At 37.6% G+C, this 24,812-nt stretch overlaps 1 protein-coding gene across 1 annotated transcript; it reads right to left on the minus strand.

Annotated features, from left to right (window-relative positions):
* Nucleotides 1-5,909: 5,909 nt before the first annotated feature.
* On the minus strand, nt 5,910-18,285 carry HAPLN1 (hyaluronan and proteoglycan link protein 1). Its single transcript, XM_047076429.1, has 4 exons — nt 18,222-18,285; nt 16,695-17,066; nt 8,412-8,714; nt 5,910-6,199 (listed from the first exon to the last, which is right to left on the minus strand). Exons 1-4 carry the CDS (start codon nt 18,283-18,285, stop codon nt 5,910-5,912), a joined length of 1,029 nt encoding a protein of 342 aa, XP_046932385.1.
* Between the last annotated feature and the right edge of the window lie 6,527 nt (nt 18,286-24,812).

Genomic DNA, 24,812 nt, shown 5'->3' on the forward strand with positions numbered 1-24,812 from the left:
CCTCCCCAACTCACACTCTTTCTCTCTGTCTCTGAAAAATAAATAAAAATAAAACATTAAAAAACTTAAAAATAAAAATTCCCAAAGTCCAGACCGCACCCTTCACCATAATCTGTTGGGGAGAGATGCAGATCTTAGTGTTTTTCTTAAGTTCCCTAGGTAATTGCAATATGTGAATACAACTGCTTTAACAGATTACTAAGTTTTCATGTACATTGAACTTAAAGGTTGGATTTAAAAACATTACTCCTATTAAAACAACAGAATTTGCTTCTCAGCCACTTGAAATTTGACTCTCCTCACAGGAATAAGTACCTTCCAATGGAGTAAGGACTTAATTCATCTTTTCTCTGGGCTCACAGCAATCATTATACACAAATGTGCTTATTTATCAAAATAGTAAAAGACTCATTCTGCAAGCTCCATTTTAGATTCACATGCAAGATTCTCAGCATCTTCAAAGAAGAGCCATTCAAAGACTCTAAAACCTCAAACTCACTTGATTTTTACCTTTTTCTGCGCTCTTGCTCTCTCGCTTGTGCTCTCTCTCTCTCTCTCTATATATATATATAGGTTTTGGTAGGTAGAATTTTCATTGACCAAAATCAAAAGGAGAAAAATTTTAAAACAAACAAATTTTTTTTTTAATTTTTTTTTTCAACGTTTATTTATTTTTGGGACAGAGAGAGACAGAGCATGAACGGGGGAGGGACAGAGAGAGAGGGAGACACAGAATCGGAAACAGGCTCCAGGCTCTGAGCCATCAGCCCAGAACCCGACGCGGGGCTCGAACTCACGGACCGCGAGATCGTGACCTGGCTGAAGTCGGACGCTTAACCGACTGCGCCACCCAGGCGCCCCAACAAACAAATTTTAAAAACCCAGATATTTCAAGCAGGACGAAGAACTGGCAATGGGGCGCTTTCCTTAGAAAGAAAAATATGAGAAGAAAACATTCTTAGAATTCCTTGTCATCCAAGAATCTTGCATTTGTTGTTATAGCCACTAGCTTTTCATTGTTAGGTAAATGAAGAATCTGAGCTTTTTCCTACACCTTGGGAATACTCCCCTAGATAAATAGAGCTCAGCCTGTAGTCAGATAACAACTAAATAAAGAGCCATCTTTTAATAGCTGAAGCATGTGATACTGAACAGCCCCAGTGGACAGAGATAAACGGAGTAGGAAAATTGGTTGATTTCAAGAAAGACATGGAATCACCTTCTGGGCTGACCCAAGTTGTTTAAGATGATGAGTGGCTATGGAGGTGACAAAATTTATTGGCCTGAAAGAAATAAAGAGAAAATAAATAAGCTTTGTTAGCTTCTTTAGTGAAAAAAACTGTGTGCAGTGAATTTCCTCCCTAAGATTGGTGTGCATAGCCTGATGTCAGTTTCCTAAATACATCACCTTATAGAGAAGCAAAGACTCCGGAGCCATCTTAAGCTGTGTCTCTAAGCAATTCTAAATAGAAAGCCCAAGAAATTGAGACAGGAAAGGAAATATCCTTTTCTTACACTTTTGGTATCAGTTTCTTCTTAGTGCATCCGTAGCTCCCTCATACTACCCCATAATCTTTTACTATTTTTAGTCTCCTTACATATCTGACCATAGTAGACAGGGTCCCTTTTACTTCAGAATAGTCTCAGTATGAGGTGTTAACACTTGGTAGGGGACTAAGGACATCACATGTGAACAGTTTAACTTGTTTTTAATGTAAGTACTATGGAATTCCATGGGACCCTTCGATGCTAGTACCAACCAGGCTTTGTGTTTGACCGGGCAGTAGTCATACATGAAATTTGTTGGCAAAGTTGAAGATGACATCCTTCATCTCTGCCAGAAGTTAAACACTTAAAGATTATGTAATTTGATATTTACCCTTGAACTTTCTTTTCCAAGGTTGTTCATTGTATTCCACATAAATAGGGGTAAAATTTTAAAGGGCTCTTTTCTATTTGAATGTCAATGCCTCAAACTATTTTGGGTGTGTTTGAATTCAAGTCATTCATTGTACCAGCAACAGCCTCTGTATCCAAGAATCTATTTCTATATACTAGCACTCTCCAGAAACTATTTTCCATGTTGAAAATTCAGGGAAGGGATGGAAACATCGAAAAGTACATTCCTTGTTGCTAGAGTATAGAAACTTTACTATGAAAATAAAGGTGTTTCTTTTAATTCAGTACTAATAATTGAAGTCATAAAGTGTCTCAAGTACATTAATTTAATCAGTACCACAGATTTCTGCGATTGCTAACCTGGTGAAGAAAATAAATTAAAATATTTGAGTTACGTAAAAATATTTTTTAAAAAGCCAATAGGTTTGGGGACATACTATTGCTGATTTATCATTATTATAGATATGTACCTTCCCCCCCTTAGCTTTGCAAAAATAATAGGAAATGGAAAATGTTATGTGTTTACAATTTGAACTGAAATGTATGAAAACAAGAATGGGTTAAATGTCTTTTCTTGAAATGATGTAACTTACAGAGTTTCACTGAAGAATAATAGCTAAGATTCTACAACTCAGAAGAATCAAAAGATACTGCAGTAACACAAAATTGACTTTTAATGTTTGTTTACCAGTTCATTGTATCTTACAGAAAATGAAAACATTTTTTTTTTTTTTTGGTAATACAGATTGGTTTTTCTCCTCAGATTTGTACTCAGTAGGTATTAAATGCCTTTAAGTACTGATTGTTCTTTTAATCAGGTGGTTTAATGACTTTTGAATTTTGCATTTCTTTTGTTGTACATCGTTGCTGCTCTGGCAGTAGTGAGCTATGATACAGTTCACTTATCAACAAAAATATGTCAGTTATCCATTGATTGTTCTTGATGCATTCTATGCTGAAAACTGACAGGTCATTCCCTTTTAATCCTCTCCTCCTTAGTGGTCAGCTACTCCATGAGACCACCATATTCTTTGGAGCACTGAAATCAAGAAACCCAGTATGGCTGCCAGCAACCAAATCAGAATCTCTTTTGAGTCTACTTCTAATTGCCAAAATAATAAGCAACTATATTATTGCATACAATAAAGCTTTAACAGGTACCGGCCCCCTTTCTATGACAGAAAGTTTAAATTTACAAATACCATATTTGACTAAAAATTACTGTGATAAAATATGGCAGCAGTCATTTAAGGATGGTTTCCAGTGTTAATGTGACTTATTTTCATTTCCATTCCTTCTTTTCATATGAATCATTTCTTTTTGTTTGTGTTTTCAAATGTAGGTATCTCAGTGGAATTTTCAAATCAACTTTGTTCTTTATATGGGCCACAAGTGTTAATTATGGACAAAATGATCAAAACAGGATTTCCTAACCCAGACTCCCATCTCATCCCTCTGATACTCTTGGAACCCTAGTCTGAGGAGTAATTTCTGAATTTGTCAGTGCTGTACTGACTTTCTGTTAGGAATTGTATTTGGATAACTTTTCTTTTTTAGAAATTCTTAATGAGATATCTTGGAGAATGAAGTAGGAAAATAGACATTGGTGGAAAACAGCAAAATAAGAACATTAAAAAAACCCTTACTCAGGTAGAAGTCCAAAGGGATAAGAGGATTCTGATCCTTTGAGGGAAGTCAGAAGATAAAAATTCTGCCCAGCAGTATTCATTCTGTTAAGGTTTTTTTTCTTTCTTTTTTTTTTCTTTTTTTACAAGCATGGAAAAATGGTGTGCAATCAGTATAGATTTTATTTAGCTAACAGTCACTCCAGAGATTTTGATCAGCACCAATTCCAATACTAGTAAGTATTCAAAAGTTAAGAAACACTACTATGCTTAATATTATAAAGGTAGAGTTCTGCAGCAATAACTGAAAATAAAATATCTGCCTCAACAGAAATTTGTTCCCACTTGGATTTCCAATAAAATTCTTGTAATGTGGGTCATAATCATTCAAGTATGGGCTTCCTCCAATAAGCTAACCCCCGTATTGGAGGTGTTAAAGTTGTTATTTTGGAGATACCCCTCTTTAAAGAATATATTCATCTTTTCCTAGACCATTCAGGTATTTTTAATTTTGAAGTTTGAGTTCTAGTTATATCAGCAGTGTGTTTGAGTTGAACTTCACAATCTCTTTGGATTTATATTTTTGTACAATTTGCATATCCAACCTAATGTAAAAAGTGCATGCATACATTGTCCTCTTTAAATATTAAAGCATCGGGAATTTCCCAGATCTACTTCGACAAAAGAAATGGCCTACTTTTATTTACAATATTTTGTCTAAATAATGTATGGATATAATTATGGTTTCATGGACTTCCGATTGTTCTATACCTTCCACATATGTAACTCTACATTTATATAGAGTGAATTTATTAGAATTATTACAGAGCTTTAAATGCAACCACAATCAATTCAGGAAACAGATTTATTTACTCATGTTCATGGGAGGAAAATCTACATAAAAACATTCATGAAAGCATACCAGCTATGTCATACTTGGATTATTATACTAAATCCCATTTATTAGAACTCATTGTGAAACAATGGGAAACCATGAAATGTAATTTGAATACAAATATTGGTCCCTGCGGGGTCTCAACAGTCATAAAAATATAGGAAAACAGAGCTTTATTTAATATTGGAGCTGCTAATGTCTAAAGTTGTTTTTCTGAAGCTGGTCTTACCCTTTCATTTACAGCCTTGAAGATTTTAGTGTAAACTCTTTCTTTGCTGAGAGCTTCCACATTTCATTTGAGCCTAATGACGACCAGCAAGGAAAGTGATATCATTGACCACATTTTCTATATGGAGGAAGGTTTAGAACCACTTGTTCACTTTTTTCCTCCCACACAGGCACCAGTTGGGCTTTCTAGTAAACATACAAATAAGAATAGTAAGAATTTTGAATGTCGGGTCCGTATTTGTTTAGGCAAGTGTATAGTTGTACATTATTTTGGTGATTTAAATTTTATTCATGTAAGGTAAATAAGGAAATATTAAATAGTTTAAAGTTATTTTTATAGGACAATAATATTTCATAGGCTAACATAAAATCAAGCTGCTAAATTTTACAATTTTTCTGTCCAGCAGTTTATCTATATAACTGCCCTGAGTAGATGCTAATGCTGCTTAGCAAACGGCCCTTAGAATTTAAATATAATTCAGTAAAGCTACTCAAAAGATAGAACAATTCTTCTCAGGCATGTGTAATTTTAATTAAAAGAAGATAGGAGTCTTTCACTGGTTAAATATGATCTGCTTATTTACTTTTCGTACTTCATATAAATGGGGTTATTAAGGAGTTTTAACTGTGCTTGTTAATATGCATTGGAGTCCATATGAATTTTTTTAAATTTTTATTTCTTGGTCAAAAGGCAGGAATTTTAAGAGTAAAACATTGTGTCTATTGCAGACTTGAAATAATACCTTTTAGAAAAGTGTAGATTGTCCCATGTGTAACTGAGTTTTGTGCAATCTCTCAGAATCTCAGTTTATGTAAAGAAGCCTGTATTTCAAATCTGTTGCTCTAATTTGCTGATTGTAGTACATTTCAAAATTGTACAAATGTGTAAAATTTGTGCTTGTGGGAGCTGCTGCTCTGAGTAGCCGTGCTTCCCTTAATTTAATCCTAGCAATTCTCAAGCTATCGCGTGCCCCATTCATGAAAGGATACTTCGCTGGGATGATGTAGCCGAAACAGATTGGCTCTAAAGCCTCCTTGTGTAGCGCTTCCCTTAAAATTATATTAATTTATAATATATACTGAGTGATAGCTTTACAAAAAAAAACAAATTGATGAATTGGTCTTTATGAAAATGACTCTTTACAGTAAGTAAAAAAGGGTTATCACAGTTTTGGTAAAACTTGCATGAGTTCGTATTGAAAAAAAAAACACCTTTCACATGTTCTCAATGACCTTGACACTGGCGTGCTCTAGGGGCACCCTCAGTTGTATGCTCTGAAGCAGTAGACGCCATACAGCTTATGGTTTTTGTCTGGGAAACCCACAAAGCGCACGGCAGCCTCAGTAGGACTGCAGCGCCTTCTTGGCCTAGAGATGGGGTAGCGGACACTGCCATCCGCCAACCAGCCCGCATCACAGCGGTCGTATCCCAGAAGTTTCCAGGCAGCGAAGATCTGGCCCACTTTGGCAATCTGAGCACCATCGTTGAGACAAGCCTGCACCGCTTCATCATAGGTCAGCTTGGTGGGGTGGATCAGGTAGTAAAAACGGCCTGTGGAGGAGGAGAGAGAGAGAGCGCGTCAAAGGCCTGTCTGTGACTGCGCCATACAGAGACGGAAGGAGCCCAAACGGAAGCGTTTCTCGAGGAAGGGGGATAGAGAGCAATGTCTATAAAGCTCTGGGAACATAGGATTGTCACTTTAATGTAGTGCCCCTCAGTCATTTGCTGTTAAATTAACTTATTCCTTGCCCCTTAATATGTGTTCAGACATGCCCTTTTATAGCTTGAAAACAGAAAAGGGAAATGACAGTTGCAGTTTCTGTTAGCTAATTAGTGACTCAAAGGGCCCTTCTGTAGCACTAGAGCGAGAATTCCATGTTAAAAGCAAGAGCTATTTAAATTCTAGCTGTAGCAAGACTGAGCCCCAGCACAAGTTTCTGGAGAGGCAAAATTTGAATGTGAAAAGATCAAAACACATTCCTGACATAAAAGTCCATTTAAAAAAACTCAAAAGCCCTCAAGTCCTTTTCATTACAGGTATCAATAAGACATTATTCTTATTCAGAGACTACAGTATGAAAATGCAAAAAATACAGGAAATCACTTGCCATAAATAATACGGACTCAGAATGCGAATCCAGTCTGTTCACCTACTAGCAAAGAGAATGAATTTTTTTTTTCAACTTGTCTCCGTGGGAGCCCTGACACCTAACCATATCTTGATTTCACAAGAAAGAGCAAGTTAGTCTCCACCACTTACTGAGTAAAGGTCATTACTGAGATGCCTTCAATGTGTATTAAATATGCATACAAAGTGTGAAGTAACACCGACTGACTGTGGTGAAACAATGAAGATTATCTTAGACTTTTAGTTTCAGGTAGCATAAAGTCACACTCTTTTATCTGATTACCCTTTGCAATGTGATGTCTTCTTGCCCTCCATTACCTACAGATTATTGAAGAATAAATTAATGCTTGCCAATTCTTCCGTGACTAAGACAATGCGATTTGGAGGGAAGGTAGAGGCCACCGCAACATTAGCTACAAGGTTCGTTCTGTCATCCACACCAGAGGTCCCCAAACTGGAGCACAAGAGTCCGCTGGAGTTTTGTTAGAACACAGCCACACCCATCCGTGTAGAATTGTCTATGGCTGTTTTGTGTTACAGTGTACAAAACCACATTGAGTGGTTGCAACAGAGACCCTGTGGCCCACAAAACCAAAAATATTTATTATCTGGCCCTTCACAGAAAGTTTGTTGATCCCTGATCCCTTGCTATTTTTCCTAAACCATGTCATCAAGGAGCAAAAATATAAAATGATGGGGCCAGTGTTGGCTTTATGGATGTGTGACCTGTACAGTTACACAGGGCCCCATGCTTGCTTTAACCTACTGCTGTCACCATCTTAAAATTCTTAAATTTTTTTTAACGTTTATTTTTGAGACAGAGAGAGACAGAGCATGAATGGGGGAGGGGCAGAGAGAAAGGGAGACACAGAACCGGAAGCAGGCTCCAGGCTCCGAGCCATCAGCACAGAGCCCGACGCGGGGCTCGAACTCAAGGTCCGTGAGATCGTGACCTGAGCTGGAGTCAGACGCTTAACCAACTGAGCCACCCAGGCCCCCCAAATTCTTAATTTTTGTATGAGGAGCCCACATTTTCATTTTGCACTGGGCCCCACAAATTACGTAGCTGGCTCTGGATGGAGCAAGACAGGGCTGGGAGTTACACGGAAGGCAATCAGCAACACCGAGGCAACCTGATCTCTCTTCTTCTGCTTTCACCTCCAGTGTTACTGCTACTTAATTTTTCTTGCCAAGTTCTCTTTACTCTGAGCTCTCTCCTGATGGTGCGCTTTGCTGACCAACCCTGAACATAACTGGCTTTGTAATTTAGAGAAGGAGAGTATGACTCGGAAGCTACCTTCACTTCATTAAGAGCTCTGTATCCCAGGGCACACATCTCTTTTGCGCACAGGGGCAGCAGCATCTTTGTCAATAAGAAAGAGAACCCTTACAGTTTAAACTATTTTATGATAACCTGATGCAATAAAACCTAAGAATAGTGGAAATAAGCATTTTTGCTTGCCCTGCGTGAATATTTTAAAAAATTATGACAGTAAAGAACTTTACATGTTCAAACGGGAACAGTGCATCAAAACCATGTTCTTTTCTAATTGGTAAGATTAAAAGTTGAGCGTGGCGTCATAGTATGCATTGGTCCCCGGGATAGGAAAGAAGGCAGTACAGTTAATAGCTTACCATTGAAGTTAGATGTGAAACAGAAAACATCGTATCTGCTTTTATCTTTGTCCCAAAACCCGTAGTTCCTGACACCGGGCACCGTGTTCTGGCCTCCACAGGGTTCCCTGGGCTTTGTGATGGGATATTGCACAGACCCGTCACTGAGCCAGCCGGCGTTGCACCAATCCAGCCCGCCCCGCCAGGCGTCGTACAGCTGGTCAAAGGAGGCAATCACAGCATCCTGGTCCAGACAAGCCTGCTGTGCCTCGTGAAAATTGAGATTGTAGCGCCCCAGTCGTGGGAAGTAAGGGAACACCACACCTGTCCAAAGGAGAGGCCAAGGGATTAGTGGTACAAAAAGGAACAACTCTGAGCAAATGCCACTTGATTGGTGAAAACCTAATAGAATCTCCATCCAATGAAGTTGCAGTTTTTGGTCAACTTGAAATGGTTTCTCACGGTCCCTTTTCCTCATCAACAGTGTCTCAGCTCTGAGCATGTCATAGTCAGCTATGCGGTTTCATAACTTCGGTGATTTTACCCTTTTGCTAAGAGCTCAATCCAAGCCTTAAAATTCTCTTTGCTGGAATGATTCATCCACAGGTTATGTTTTTCAAATAGCCCCCCTTGAGAATTTACCTTCTGCTACTAGTCACTAATCTTAAAAGGGATTTCTACTGAGTCCTTTTTAGCTGGGAAAAAGTCAATAATGAATACTAATAGTGGTAGAGGGTATAGAAACAGTGCTCAGAGAGAAGGTATTTTGTTTTTTCCATGTTTTTCTTAGTAATCTTTCTTATATAATTAGTAATTTGCTTAATATAGCCTTTTAAATGTATGAACAAACACGGTAACAAATGATTCAAATGTAGATATATACTTGCTTTTACATATGTTTCTAAAAACTTACAGATAAGAAATTTTCATTTAGAAGGTTTCTTATTTGGAGAAACTCTAAAGTGAGTTTACATGTCTAGCAAAAACCTAATTAAGCACCCATACTTCATATTAATAAGATAATTCTTTCCAGTGTAGCACAACCTCCATAGAGAGTATCCTGACTTTATCCTTTTTTTTCTATGTTTATTTATTTTTGAGAGAGAGAGAGAGAATGCGCACGCGCTCGAGCGCACGTGTGCGTGGGAGAGGGGCAGAGATAGAGAGGCAGAATCTGAAGCAGACTTCAGATTGTGAGTTGTCAGCACAGAGCCCAACTCTGTGGCTGGGGCTCGAACTCTTGAACGGCGAAATCAGGACCTGAGCCGAAGTCAGACGCTCAACCAGCTGAACCACCCAGGCTCCCTGTGACTCTTATCCATTTCAACTTTTAGTGTAGCCCTTAATCTTATTTTATTTTTTCTGTCCTTGAATGGTGCAGCTAAAATGAAAGGTTTCATTTAAAAATATTTCTATTACTATTTTTCAGCTTTCATATTCATATATTGAAAATTGAAACTAGCTTTTAAAAACATTCTTTATTGCAAATAGAAAAATAGAAAACCTTCCCAAAGCTTGTCCTATACAAGGTAGATACAGAATAAACATCTTTTGAGTTAATGCCAAAGAATTAAGTAAAATATTTGAGAATGCAAAAGCACTTAACGAAAGTGAACAGTGTGACTTCGGCACTTGACTTTGCCTGGGAAGATGCAATTACTTTCCAAAAGCATTCTTTTTGGTCAGATCATCACTAGCGGTCTTTGAACCCTCTCATAACTTTCTGTACAATTTCCTTAAAGGATAAGAATCACATCACAAGGAAGCAAAGTTGTATCATTTGCCGGACTTTAAGAAAGACCACTGCATCAAAATGTCTCCCCATAAAAGACTGTTAATTTATAAACATTTAAAAAAGGGGGTGCACCTGGGTGGCTCAGTCAGTCGAGCATTGGACTTTGGCTCAGGTCATGATCTCATGGTTCATGATTTCAAGCCCCACATCAAGCTCATTACTGTAAGCACAGAGCCCTCTGTCTCCCTCTCTCCGCCCCTTCCCCACTCATTCTCTCTCTCTCTCTCTCAAAAATAAACATTATAAATAAATAAATAAATAAATAATAAATAAATAAATAAATAAAAGACTATTAATTTAGAGTGGTTATTCAAGGCCTTACCTTGGATTTTTTACTATAATTAGAAATGATTAATACTTGAGCATGTGGAATATGAAAAATTGTCCCACTGACACAGTAATTGGTAGGTTATATCACAAGTGCTATTTTATGAGACCGCAGACCCTATTCAAGATGAATCTACAATTGACTAATAGTGTATCCAGGACACAGGAAATGTTTTCTTTTATAAGTTGTCCTGGAAGACTCTACAAGAAGAAATTTCAATAGCCTAAATCAAGTCCTGTCCACCCAGGGCCTCTGCAGGACACGTTTGTCCCTCTAGGGCAGTCCAGCTGGCACTCTTCACTGGAGGCAGAGATCCAGGAAGGCTTCCTGATCTCATCCTGCCTTCTCAGGTTCTTGGCTGAGGGATCTGTAAGCTGAATCAGAGCCAAAAGGAAGGAGGAAAAGACTCTGTCAGTTACCACTGCCCCCTGCAGTGATGGGGGTGGAGGGGAGTCTGAGATGGTTCTATCTAAGAAGACCTATTTCCAGGCATCCAGCTAAGAACCCCAGTTAGTGCTGGAAGGATCTGCTGTAGCCCTGCCTGTCCCCTCATGCCTTTCGTCCTCCTTGCTCAGAACTCCAGCAATGCCAATGAAAAGAGAAATAATTAATTTATCCAGTAGAGATTTCCTTGGCAGCTAGACCCCAAGTGAAAGGAAAATCTCAAAGTGTTTCAATCTGGAGAAAGAAACCTTTTGGGCTGGATTTTGTTTCCCAGATGTCTCAAGATGGAAATAGTGGAGAATGTAGGATATTTTAATTTGTAATAATTTTAAAGACCTAGACAACCTTTCTGGTTTAAACTCACTGTGGTATATTTGGTGGACTATCATGGACATTAGGAAAAAATTTTCTTTAGTGGTTATTCTTGATTAACAATTGAATGTTACTGAAACACAATTGATTCAGTTCCAAGTTTAGTGTACTGTATTTTTATTTAAGTTCTTTTCAAATTTAACATAACTTCATGCAACCCCTTCTTAAAATCAAAGTGAAACCCTATATGACAACTTTATTATTTTTTAATTGTAGGAATAATTGGTCAACTTATTGTTATACCAACTCAAAAGATTTACTTGAATTTTAATGTTTGATGATTATGGAAATAATACATTCCAGGGAAATCAGGGTCATTTTCTATGTCTTAGCCAAAGTGGTAGAAGTTTCACTGTATTGAGCACATTGGGTGCACACATTTCAATAATCTTGATTCTTACAAGCAGGGGCATTTCTGGAACTACATGTTTGTTAGCATTTTATTTATTTACTTGTTTTGCTTCCATCGAGTTAATATTTTAATATCTAAGACTATAATTGTAGAAACCTTGGCTCTGTGGAAAAATGTGTAATTCCTACAGCTGAATTATGGAGCAAATGGTTATTGCTTTCATCCAGCATTACAAAAATAAGAAAAGTTACACTTACACAGGTGACACCAAGGGTGTGTGATTATTTTCCACGTATGATTATTTTATAGTTATATGTCAAAATGTTATCAAAAACCATATCTTTTCCCATGAAGGGCTGGTATGTATCACGACAAAGGAGATTAATAAGAATGATATATTGTATGGAAAAGAATAATATCAAATGACGTGAGAAGTTCAGTTAGTCGAAGTATGTTTTGAAAACACATTCCTTAATATTTATAATTTTGCAGTCCAATTCACCCTAGTTGTTGGCAAATAACAATTTGTTAGACACATAAGATGTTCATAACCATGGCCCATATGAAAGCTAATGTAAATTTCAGTAACTTTATAAAGTAAATATATTTAGTAATAAAAAGACAGAAATCATGGAGTATAATTTTACTGTCTTCAGTGCCTATCAGTTCTGTACACATCCTGTACACATACATATCTGAAATTATTTTTCTATTTGTAAAAGTTCTCATACTATATTTTTGTATATTTGGAGCTGTTGTCACCAGTGGAAAACCAATACGGTGGAAGGTCGGAAGCACAAACATCATGTTCTTTTTCGTATCTTTATTTATATATGTGTTGATTGCTGAGATGATTTCTGCAGACCCAGCTATTCATTAATTTCTGGTGACATGAATTTCTTCATTATATTGACATGAGGCTATTCTCTTGTTGGGTGCTGTTTTGGGCATGGTGGGTAATCGGGAGTAATCAGAGGGCGTTACCTTACCCAAGATTCTATATGAAGAAATTGTTTGCACGGCTAACTCCACTTTACATGTAGTTCAGTCTCTCAAAAAAATGTATAATTTTTTTTTATCAGTGTGATTCAAAAAGTTCATAAGTCACAACTAAGAGCAAGGCACTGTACTCGGTTCTCTAGGATACAGGTTTGGGGTGTGCCTGTTACTGAAGACAGCTCATGATTTGATATGCAATTTGAATCCAAGACAGAATAAAATCTTGGAACATAAATACAAAGCATATAATTTGGACATCTTGAAGAAGAACGATTTTTTCCTAATTAGAAAAATTCTTTGGAGAACATAGCATTTAGTCTCTAATAAAGGGCCAATATAATTTAAGACATTGTTACAATTACAGTTGAAAAGGCAGCATAGTCATGACATTTAAAATGATATTAGTTTTTGGTGCTCTTATTTATGCACATGAGAACATTGACAAGGAGCTTGAGTGAAAGCTGCCTGATTGGTAGATGGTCACATTAACAATGTAAAGGATAATGAAAAAAAAAGTCAAAAACTGGGGTGGAGCTAGTAAGTGATAACTGCAAGCTTGCTTTTGCACATGCAGTTTATTTGAGCCTTTAAAACACACCTTGCTCCTCTATCCCAGACTATGTGGAAACTATCAAGTTACTTTCAGGCAGCAAGCAAGCTCCTGAAATTTTATTCTCCAAGGGTTAGCTTAAATTTTTTGTGTGCAATTGCATTTTAAAATATGTGTCCTTATCTCTTCTTGCAGCAGGTATAGATAAAATAATATGCTTTCTGAGTTTTTCTTGAAAAAGATTCAGTAGAAATAGGGTTATATAAAGCAAGATAAAATGAGATGCCATTATCATAATTTCTGAAGCTGGACAATAGTATATGGGGGGTCAGTCTTTCTACTTTTCCAAATATTTGAAATTGGCTATAATAAAAATTTGTATCCCATCCTATTACTGAGCTTAGAGCCCTAAACCAGTCCAGGTGGATGCCGACTGTCTATGGCATCTGGTGTTCACATGTTTACCTTTCAGGAGTTTCTCTCTCATACCCACAATGCCCTCTCCCTTGCTTTTTCACACTCTCTGCCCTTTGGAAGGACCCTTCCATCTTTCATGGTCCAAATCAAGTGTTGCTTCCTACTTTCCATGGCCCCTGCATGGCAGGCATATTTTGTTTTCTGTATTTAAAAGTTTAAACCCATTTTATCTAACATTCAATCACTTGTAAACTATTTACTGAGCACTAATTTTATTCTTGGCACTTGATTGCCCTCAAGTAGATTGTAGTTAGCAAGTGGAGACAAGCAAGTTTACAAATATTTACAAGACAAAATGTGATGAGAGCTAAATGGAAAGCTGTGTAAGGTGCTGTGAAAACATCACAGCTTAGGAGAGGAGGCAGAAGGTACAAGATAGAACTCTGATCTTATTCTTCGAAGATTTGTATTTTCTTCACTTGTTTGGAAATGGATTCATGTATATGAGACTACATGTTAAAATGTTAGCTTTTTCAAGGCGGGTCCGCTGGTTACTGATGGCTCGTACCCTTTCTGCAGCACACAAGAAAGATGGAAAAACACTACCTGCAGTGAGGGGAATTTTAACAGCTACCATGAGTACACCAATTAATGCAGTATGACCAAAAGATAGTTTGTCGGTTATCCCCCAAATAACTCTGAGACCTTTAGGAATCCTCTCAAGCTGGGAGCTGCCAAAGACTGCTGTCTTTTTGAAGCCTCTGGTCTTCTCTCCAACAGAGAATTTCTCCTTCCCGTGAATCCCTGGATCATAGTGGATAAAGGCATAGGCTTCTTCCAATGTCTTGGTATCAAATTCTAATTCTAGCTCTTACCGCTGGCCATGTTACCTCAGAAAAGGAGTTTTCCCTAAGTCTCATCTGTCAAGTGGGATTACTGCAAGTGGGCAAAATACATAGTGAGCACGATTATAGCAACTGGTTTGTACCCACTTACTTTACCAAATTCTACCTGATTTCATTTATTTATTTTAACTGAAGTGTAGTTGACCTACAAAATTATAACTTCTACCTTATTTTAAAATACTTACTTTGTAAAGTATATTGGGATCTTTAATGGCCTGTAAGACTTTTGAATTAAAAGAACCAAGACTTGGAAATCTTTATATCTCCTGGCACCAAAACATTCCTTGGAAAAATATTTATCAGTTAAATTGGTTTCTTGGACACATTTACTTGGCTCGTATGCTTATGGGTTATATGGTATGGAAGTGTTCCAATAGGGCGGAAAGCATGATGATTTGGGATGGTGCAGGGCCTAGGCAGGAAAAAATTATTCTTCTTATAGTTCCTTTTCAGCACCTTTAATTATGTCTTGAATACAGTCTCAGCTTGACCTTAGAGTGCCTCATCCTCTAACACATGAATCTCCTTTTCAGACAAGGGTAAAGCAGGTTTCATGCTCAAAGCTATTAGCACACAGGTATCCAGGTGGAAGATAGAAGTATCTTATTTTAGTTGTATTTATTTTTATGGTGTCCTTCTATTTCTGGTGAGTTATATGGGTTTCTATTCACTTAAAATTTCATTTTAAAATAAATGTGGGGAGACAGTAAATATGGTATGTGAATTACTTGGGTTTAGGAAATACATGGTATAGAAATAGAATTTTAGAAGAAAAAGTAACTCAATGGGTAGTAACAGTTCAACCTATTATTCGTAGAAAAGGAAGCCAGGTACAGTAAGTATAATAACTTTCCCCAGTTATAAAACTCATACTGGCAGAGCTGGGACTAACCTAAGAGTCTTGGGACTACTAGCTCAAGGCTCCGTCCACTGTCTGATGCCCCTTTGATAAAAGAAATTGGCTGTCAATTCATATTTGATGGTTAACAGTCTTCTCTAAGCCAATCACTTCTTTTATCTTGAATAATACTAATGTTTATGGATATTAATGTAAATCAATAAAAACTGAAAGTACAAGGTGACATATAATCAGGAGCCAAGAAGTACAACTAAAACACACAAGAGAAGGTCACAAAAATGTACTTTATGATACTGTGCAATTTATTAGATACATAAAGCTAATAAATCTCCATACGTGTGATGGGATTCTATGGGATTCAGAAGGTCACATCTTCAGTGATGTGTTAATGAACCAACACACGTGTGGAAAAGGCACAAATCTGTCCTAGGATGTGAAAGGAGCTTCTAACAAACATATACCTATAGTTTATGTACCTAAGGAAGGAAAGTATTCCAACAATATAGCCATTAGTCATCCTTCAGTGTAAAGAAACACTGAAATTCATGAATATGAAATATTTTGAGATATGAGAAACAGAGAGGAGTTTCCCTGTTAGTGGGGCATATAGACGGTGGGCTTTGGGCAGGTGGGAGGTGGGATGGTGAGGACACTTTTTATTGTTTAGCATTCTTCACATTTTGGTTTTTAAAACTACTGAAATGATTGCCTATTTAAGAAATAAAATTCCTCCAGAATGCCTTGAATACATGGTATTTGGTGTCTAAAAGAGTCTGGACCATTAAAAATGTTTACTTCTTTACTTATTTATTTAAGTAAATCTGGAGGACACTTTTTTGTTAAATTAAGTTTTCAGTTAGTTGATAGAATACAATTACATGTATTTTAGCTAGCAGATGTCTTTCACAAAAGTTGGCATTATTTGAAGCTGAGATAATTTTAGAAGCATAATAAAAATGCATTCAATCTGAATTTCTCAATAACTATGTAATTAGATTTAAATTTTGAATAGCATAAGGCAGTTTCCAAGTATTGTTAATTCAGTTCCACTGCACGTTTCTCCTACTTGCAAATAGCTTCACTTTTACGTATAACCATTGTGTGTACATTTCAAACATGAAAGCTGGAATCAGTGACAGACTGCAAAACACAAAAGAGCAGAAGCATTCCATTCATGGACTTTTGAGTTCTCACATTATCACTGTGGTAACCACTAGACGTAACTCATCATGAAAAATGATAAATTATCATTTCCAAGCTTAACATAATTTATAGGTACCTACCTTGCAAATCTAATGCTACCACAGCAGTATCATCTTCTAATCCTTCAATCACCTCACACTTATATCTCCCATAATCCTCCAGGGTGAGGTCTGCAATCACCAGAGAAGCATCATTATCACTGCCTCCCTTCAGAAACACTCTGCCCTGGTAGCCTGCATAGGCTTTCTTGTGATATCCCATGGAAACAAAAACGTCCACTTCCTTGAGGTAATCTGAAGTTAGCTTGGTCCACTTGATTCGGATTTTGTGTGTTCCTGAGCCAAATGCTGTAGGGTCTCGATAAAATTTACATGGCAGTGTAACATTGCCACCTCTATGTGAGAACACCTTGGTTTGTTCTGCTTCCACGAGTAGACGGGGGCCATTTTCTGCTATTAAAAAAAAAAGAAAGAAAGAAAGAAAAGAAAAGAACCATTAAAATGCTTGTAGACTTTTTTAAAAAAATAAAATGAAATATGCTATCCATATATCTATACAGGGTATCTGACAAAGCTTCTCTGCATTCTTGAACACAATCTTGTTTGAAGCACATAGAAAGGTACCTCTAATACCTAGAGGGCATCTATAAGGGAGTCATGCATTTGAAACCACTGAAAAAAAGAAGGGTGTTAATTATACTAATTGAGAAGTATTGAATAGAAAACTGCACAGTCATCAAAATTTGATAATTTAATAGCAAATTCCATTTACTTTTCTCTACATTTCAATATCAAAAATGTAGAAACAAGACCAAGAGAAATGGCATAGTTCCATGACTAATTTCATCAATATAAACCAAAACATCTCAAGATTTCACACAAAACACCTAAGATTTCTAATATAATAAATCTCTATTTTATTTATGGGAAGAATATAAAACTACATGATCAGTTTTCATTGCACTGTTCTGGGCAAAGAACTTAGAATATCCTCACATATGTGGCTTTTATTCACATATACACTTGTAATATGATATTCTGGAGCATTTCAAGCAGTATGTATATATTTTATTTTCATATGAAGACTAGACATCGGAAAGGTACTTTCAGCCAATGCTTTAAAGAGATTCAGGTTTTGAAATATATCCCTCAAAACTTGAATGTTAAAAGTATATCCAAAGTTACATGTTATTTTCTGATTAACCAAAAAATTACTGGTTCTTTTGTACCCTTAAAATCTCCTTCTACTTCTTGTCTTTGCTTTCTGCTACATTTTGTTTTATAGTTTATCTTATCGTGCTCCCACCTTTCTTCTTCTTGCCCTTTGGTTTCCCTCCTCCCTCCCCCAAGAACAAAAGAGCCTTCCAGGGAGCACCGCAAGAGTCCAAGCCTGCCAAACCAGCAAGGCTCCTGTTCTCTAGGGAGCCAGCTGTTATTTTCACATCTTGGCTTTCTCTGGGGTTTCCCCTGGTTAGCTCATTGTGCTCTTGACCTTGACAAGGTCTCTTGAGGACGTGCAACATTTGAAAATGAGAAAGCAATTGAAAAACTCTAGGACACACACGCCTTCTCATCTCCACACAGCTTTCGAAGCTTGCCAAAAGCTACCTTTCACGAAGTTCTGCAACTCTTCCTGCCTGCGGCAGGCAGGTACTGAATAAACCTTGGCCATCAGTCATTTAACATATACAGGTCAGGAAGAGTACCCACTCACCTCTGGACAGAGCCATGCCTTACTTATTTAATGGCATACACAGGATTCAGATTTTAAAATAAAAAGCGTGAAGAAGAGAGATGGTAGTTTTATTTTTATCATATAGCAATGAGTATTTTAAAATGAATATATTTCATTTAGAAGTCAGCCCAATGCTCAGAAACTGAAAAGTTTAAGCCATTAATGCCTCCACTTGGAATAGATAATAAAATAAGGATGATGGCTTAATTAAAATGAATCATAAATCCAGCTCATTAAGCATTTCCTTTAGATTTTATTCTTTATCTTTTTATTTAGGATCATAGAATCATAAGGGATGAATGGTAAATCTACCCAATTCTACCCTACGTGTAATTTTTTCCCCCTACAACATCCCTAATGAGTGCATCCAAGTATCTTCTTTCTGGGAGGAGGAAAGTGCTGTCAACTGCTCAGTAGAGCCTGAAGGGTGTAGGGAATATCTCCTACCTAGTTCCTGGAAGGACTCCTGCTCCAGGAGGTTGCAGTCTCATGATTCTTTGAAGGCTTTCACTTCAAAGTTAAAACCAATGTCCAAATACACAGGGATAGGGGATATTATTAAGTATTCTTATACTTAGAATTATGTCTGACCAAAAGTAAGCGTGCACTCACTGCTAACTCTTCCTACTGCATAGATTTTGCACAGTATTTCTCAAATATGGTATTGCCTGATATTGAGCCTAATTTTGGCATATATTAACCTTCCACAGTTCTACTTACTTATAAAGTTATGAACCATGTGGGGTGACAAATACATAAAATGCCACTTGTGTCATAAAGGAGATGTAGAAATTATTGTGTGGTTTTACATAATCATAAGGTGTTCCAGAATGAATACAAGGTCTGAGTGTTTCATAAATTAAAGAGTTCAAGCAAAGATCAAAACCCTTGTACAAGGGACTGAGACTTCTAATTTTTTTTTCCTGTGGTTACCTGCACATCATCTCGTAGTATTTTAGAATTACAGGTTTCTGATTTTTTTTTAGGTACTATTTGCTTATAATCCAACATTGTGAGTAGGTGATGATTTATGTGGTAAAATTTTGAGAATTGAACAGACACCAAAAATCCACTGATTTCCCACAAAATAATTTTTCTAACAAGGCTGCCAGAATGTATAAAATTCTACCATTCTTGTTTTTTGGGAAGGGAGTTTGGGGTGTTGTGGTAATCAATGCCACAAGTCTGTGGCTGAAATTCAAAGAACTCGAAGAAAGATGTGCAATATGTAACACATTGGGTGACTGAGGGCCATCAATGTTCATTAGCCTACACCCCCAGCCTGGCATTGAGAACAATGGTTTTTTGTTTGTTTGCTTGTTTTTAGAAGATTGACACTGCACATGATACAGCACTGAGGATCGTTGGTGACAGTGATCTGTTGCAGAACAAGTGAAATGTAGGAAGGAGCACTGGCCAGTGAGTCAGGAGCTCGGGGTGTTTGACTGACTGGTCTGCCTCATGAGAACATTCAGTTTAAGATTCTTGCCAGGCTCCTCGTGACAGGCAATCATGTTAGGGGTCAGCCAGGAAACATCAGCTAGAGAGGGGAGAAGGCAGATACAAAGAACAGAAAAGGGAATCGAGTGTGCGCATGACAAACTTTGCACCCATCTTGTCTAGGGTAAGTCTTGAATCTCATCATTGGATGCAAACATCTAAGTGCCTTGAAATTAATGTTTAAATCAGCCTGTTTGATAAGTAGGCAGTTGCAAGGCAAATAAAAAACAAGGGATAAAAATAAACTTTGATCATCAGAATGAGAATTGCTTGGTTTCCTTTTTTTTTAATAAAAAGTATGAAAGAATAAAACTGGGCAACATACATATGCTCATTTTGGAAGGACTGGATTTTTTTTTAAAGTTTAATTTGTAAGTAACAGAAATTTCCTATTTCTATTAGTGTCCAAGACAGTGACTTGACAGATTTGATGCCCTTCAAAGACCACAGTTGTCTCCAGGGGAAACAGCAGGCCCTCATTATTATTTTACAGATTCTGCTGTGAAATCTAGAGGACATCATTCAGTTTCACCAAATTATGAAAGCATCGGCATGACCAAACAACAGATCTTTGCATTGCTGTGTAATTTATATGAAGTCCTTTAAACAATAGGACAAAAGCAATTAGTTGCAGAAAAACAGTTTAGAAATATGGTATTGGACTATTACCCATTGTTTTTCGTTCCTTTAAAAGTGTCATTATTATTATTATTATTATTATTATTTAGCAGTTCATTGCCAAAGAAATGTATGTAACAGAAAAAAAGAGAAGGTGTTACAAACCGAAGTTTGCCTTGTAAAAAATTTTTTTTCATGTTGATTCATTTTTCAGAGACAGAACACAGCGTGAGCTGGGGAGGGGCAGAGAGAGAGGGAGACACAGAATCCGAAGCAGGCTCCAGGCTCTGAGCTGTCAGCACAGAGCCCGACGCGGGGCTCGAACTCACCCTGAGATCATGACCTAGGCCGAAGTTCCCTGCTTATCCTACTGAGCCCAGGCACCCCTTAAAGTCTGTCTTTTAAAAGTGAATTGCAGATTCTGCAAAATAACCAGTGTTAGTATTGGTTACTTTCTCAACAGGGTACACAGATGAAGTAGCCTCAAGACTTGAGGATTTCTTAGATTAATAAAATGTAAAAAAAAAAAAAAACAATAAAACTGGGGAACATATTTAAGATGGCTAAACAAGGACATTAAAAATACTCTTCTCCCAAGAAAAAACTCCACCAACATCATTTGAATTCTTTTTATTGTGGTAAAATGTACATAAAATTTGCCACTTCAACCATTTTTAAGTATACATTTCATTGGCATCAATTACTTTCACAGTGTTGTGTAACCACCACCACCAGTATTTCTAAAAATTTTTATCACTTCAAAGAAAAAGCTAATTCCTCCCTGGCATTCCAAACTGGGAGGCAAAAATTCAATTGTCAGCTCCACGATGAGTCATTTGAGAAAATTGCACAGGTTTTAAAAATGGTTCCTTATTTTTGTGACATTTGTTACCACTTGGCTGGTTTGGATCTGTGAGACTAACACTGTGGAAGGTGTTAGTTTCCTTAGGGCACACAGAATGGTTCTAGGTAGTTTCACCATAAGCATCCTTGCTGCAAGTATTTTTGCTACAAATATTCAGCTGCATGAATAAATGGTAAAGGCAATTTTGCCATAAAATATTAAAAAAAAAAAAACAACTGGTTGCACTTTTGGTTTGGTAGTTTGTTGGTTTCATCAACTGGTTGACAGTTTGGTTTTATTTCTTCATTGATGCAGTACTCCCATTTTATGTTACATAAATTTTAGCCTTCGTACAGTGACACAGAGTTTGAACCCATGTTTCCCATAGAGCTTTGGAATGTCTCAAAGGGACAGGTGACAATATGCCAAGAACAAACAACAACATAACAGGCTTTTCTATTGTGATACAAAGCTCAGTTACAGATGTGCACCCTCATATTTGGAAACTGTTAAGTCTCTTAATGAAGGAAGAGATTGTAGAGAAGAAAGAGGAAGCAGGATGCTGAACAAGGAGTTGAATCAACAGGGAAAAAAAAAAAGTCCTAATACTATGAATGAAAGACTTTGAAGACAAGTGCTTAGGAAGCATCCACAAAACAAAATCAGTTCTTTGCTCATATTGCCATGACTATACACACATTTTAAATGTATTCAAGTATTTTGTATTTTGTAATAAAGTCTTTTTAATTTTGTTATTCCTATTTCATATTTAATTATGCCCCTTTTTTAAAGTTTATTTTTTTTTTATTTTGAGAGAGAGAGAGAGAGAGAGAGAGAGAACACGCAGGGTGGGAACAGAGAGAATCCCAAGCAGACTCCACACTGGCAGCTCAGAACCTGATGTGGGGCTCGAACTCACCAACCATGAGATCATGACCTGACCTGAAATCAAGAGTTGGATGCTTAACCACCTGAGCTACCTAGGCACCCCTCATTATGCCCTTTTAAATGAATGTGCCTTTAAAAAAATTTTTGTAGTTTTTTATGGCACAGTGGTCTTATTGCCAGTTAGTTAGGCCATGAAAATATCTGCAGCAAAAATGCTTGTGGTGAAGACGCTTACGGTGAAAATACCATATATAAGCCAAACCTGTTGGAGAATGAGCAACTGAGATGGGTTTCTGTCTTCATGGCTGTGTTTAGCATAATCTGCTGCAAATGACCGCTCTGTCTCTCTAGGCCATGCCTTGTTAACATTGTTCCTCCAGCATCAGGTAGTGCCTGGCGGCAACAAGGGTCTAGTACCGCCACGGGCTGGTGCTGCCTAGCGCCTCAGCCGGCTATGGCAGTGAGACGTGGGTGTGACGGGGTTTGCTTTATATCCTGATGTAGCTCCAAGATAAACACATTTTACAGACACAATTAAAGATACCTGTTAAGAGCCCAATATTTAAGCAGAATACATAATTGAGATCTTGGTTTCTCACTGTACCTCACACATTACATTTGAGTAGGATGCATAATTTCGGAAAAAAGCAAGGAGCCTCTTACTCATTTAACAGAATATTTTGTTTCCTTCAAACTGGAATGACTCTAGTTTTTTCCTGAAGTTGCTCGCCAGGAGTCAGAGCCTCCCATTGTTTGGCTATGATTCTGTTGTGTCTAGTCAGCTGTGCATCAAAAACTTTTATGAGGGCCCTTTCTGCTGTCTTGGTTGCCCCCCGGGGTCCCCAGACAGCCTTCAGTGTCCTTTCCGAGGGATGGTTGCTTTTAATTTGTCAGAGACAGAGCTTCAGTTTCTTCACCAGCTATTCCTAAATGCAAAGGGTGCTGAGCCTCTCCTCCGGGACTCAGCATTTCAGGAAAAGCCAACCTGAAAAGGCCAGAGGACAGGCTCTAATGATCCATTCTTGCCCTGTCCTCAACTAGCCGATCTGGGTTTGAGACCTTCTTGGATTTCTCTGTAGCCCATCTTTGCTTTCATCTGGAGTTTAAAGTCTGACCTGGAGCACCTGGCTGGCTCAGTTGGTTAAGTGTCTGACTTCAGCTCAGGTCATGATCTCATGGTTTGTGGGTTTGAGCCCCGCGACGGGTTCTGTGCTCACAGCTCAGGGCCTTGAGCCTGCTTTGTATTCTGTGTCTCCCTCTTTCTCTGTCCCTCCCCTGCTCTCTCTCTCTCTCTCTCAAAAATAAATAAGCATTAAAAAAAAATAAAGTCTGACCTGAAGATACATAAAGGTATGTGTGTTTCTTGCCATTTACTTAAATTCAAAAGAAATAGTTCTATTTGCTTAAACTGTATCTGAAAGGATTTATAAGAAACACAAGCAGCTAATAACTTTGGTAGCCTGTGGGAAGGTAAGGTGGATATTTGGGAGAGAAATCTTGAGAGATTTTCATTGTGTACACTTACATGTATTTAAAAAATTTGGAACTGTGCAAATATATAACCCATGCCCACACTGAATAGAACGATACAAAAATAAAATAGTCGGGGAAATTGACAAGTAAACGCAAAGCTTTGCCAAAATTATCTCTGGAGAGATGCACAGGAAGATGGTAGCCACAACTACAGTATATTGTGTGATTGCAGGAGTATATTTTTGTAGACCTATGCGTCTGTTAATAAAAATGTTACCTTTAAATATGTCTTCAAAGCGTGAAAGTTTTACTTCATTTTCCCTATTCCCAAGCCATTGACAAAGGTCCTGATTGTTGTCTAGTTTTGACTATAAAGGGTAAGTCCAATGCTAGAAATCTGGGAAGTGAGGTCTACTCTTTGCTGTAAAGTGATTACAGCTGTTTGTGACCATCTGTGACCCTGCCATTTGGGCTCACACACTATAAGAATACACTTCTCCCCACATTGGCCCTGACCTCCTGCCAGGGCCCACTTTGTTTCCAACTACTGTATAGTCTGTGCCCTGCTAGCTCCTATCAATCTGCAGCTGAACCAAATTACCTAGAACTGTGGCTTCCCGATGTCCTTAAACGGCACGTGTCCTTTCTGTCAAGACCTGCATTATCTGATGTGATGTGCTATGGAGCATTCTCTTAGATATTGACCATATCCATCTTCCTTCCTTGCCTTAGAGCTAAATGGATTCTGTAATGGGAAACTGCCCACACCAAAATATAGTATTGTTTTGAGTGATGTTTGTCATGAACGTGCACTGTGTTATTGTCTTATCCAAGTTTCATAGTAAAAAATAAGGATAAATGTTGTCATTGTTTTAGAGCCTAGAGGTTGATCTATGGCAATATTTGATTAAAAAAAAAAACAATTTTTTTTCCCTTGGGACAGTGGAACTTTTTCTTCCCATAGGATATATTAGACAAACCTTTGCCACATATATCTGATAAAAGGTGAGCTTCTCTGCTTGAAACAGGTATTAGGAGCCTCCAAGTAGCTCTAAGGGATCCATCCATTGAACACAGTGTAAAAATCTTTGTTCTCAGAGGTAAACCTGAAACTGTGTTAATATCCTGAAAAATACTCTGT

This window comes from Lynx rufus, unplaced genomic scaffold (assembly GCF_022079265.1).
Source record: "Lynx rufus isolate CCGP_SWC_20201006 ecotype Redwood Valley unplaced genomic scaffold, mLynRuf1.p SCAF_1, whole genome shotgun sequence".
NCBI classification, from domain to species: domain Eukaryota; kingdom Metazoa; phylum Chordata; class Mammalia; order Carnivora; family Felidae; genus Lynx; species Lynx rufus.

Coding starts and splice junctions, on each gene's coding strand:
- HAPLN1 (XM_047076429.1), bottom strand. CDS start 18,285: ATGGCCAAGGTTTATTCAGTACCTGCCTGCCGCAGGCAGGAAGAGTTG. Junction 8,715..16,694: donor GGTAGCATTAGATTTGCAAG/GTAGGTACCTAT, acceptor TCCTTTGGACAG/GTGTGGTGTTCCCTTACTTC. Junction 6,200..8,411: donor TTTCACATCTAACTTCAATG/GTAAGCTATTAA, acceptor CCTCCTCCACAG/GCCGTTTTTACTACCTGATC.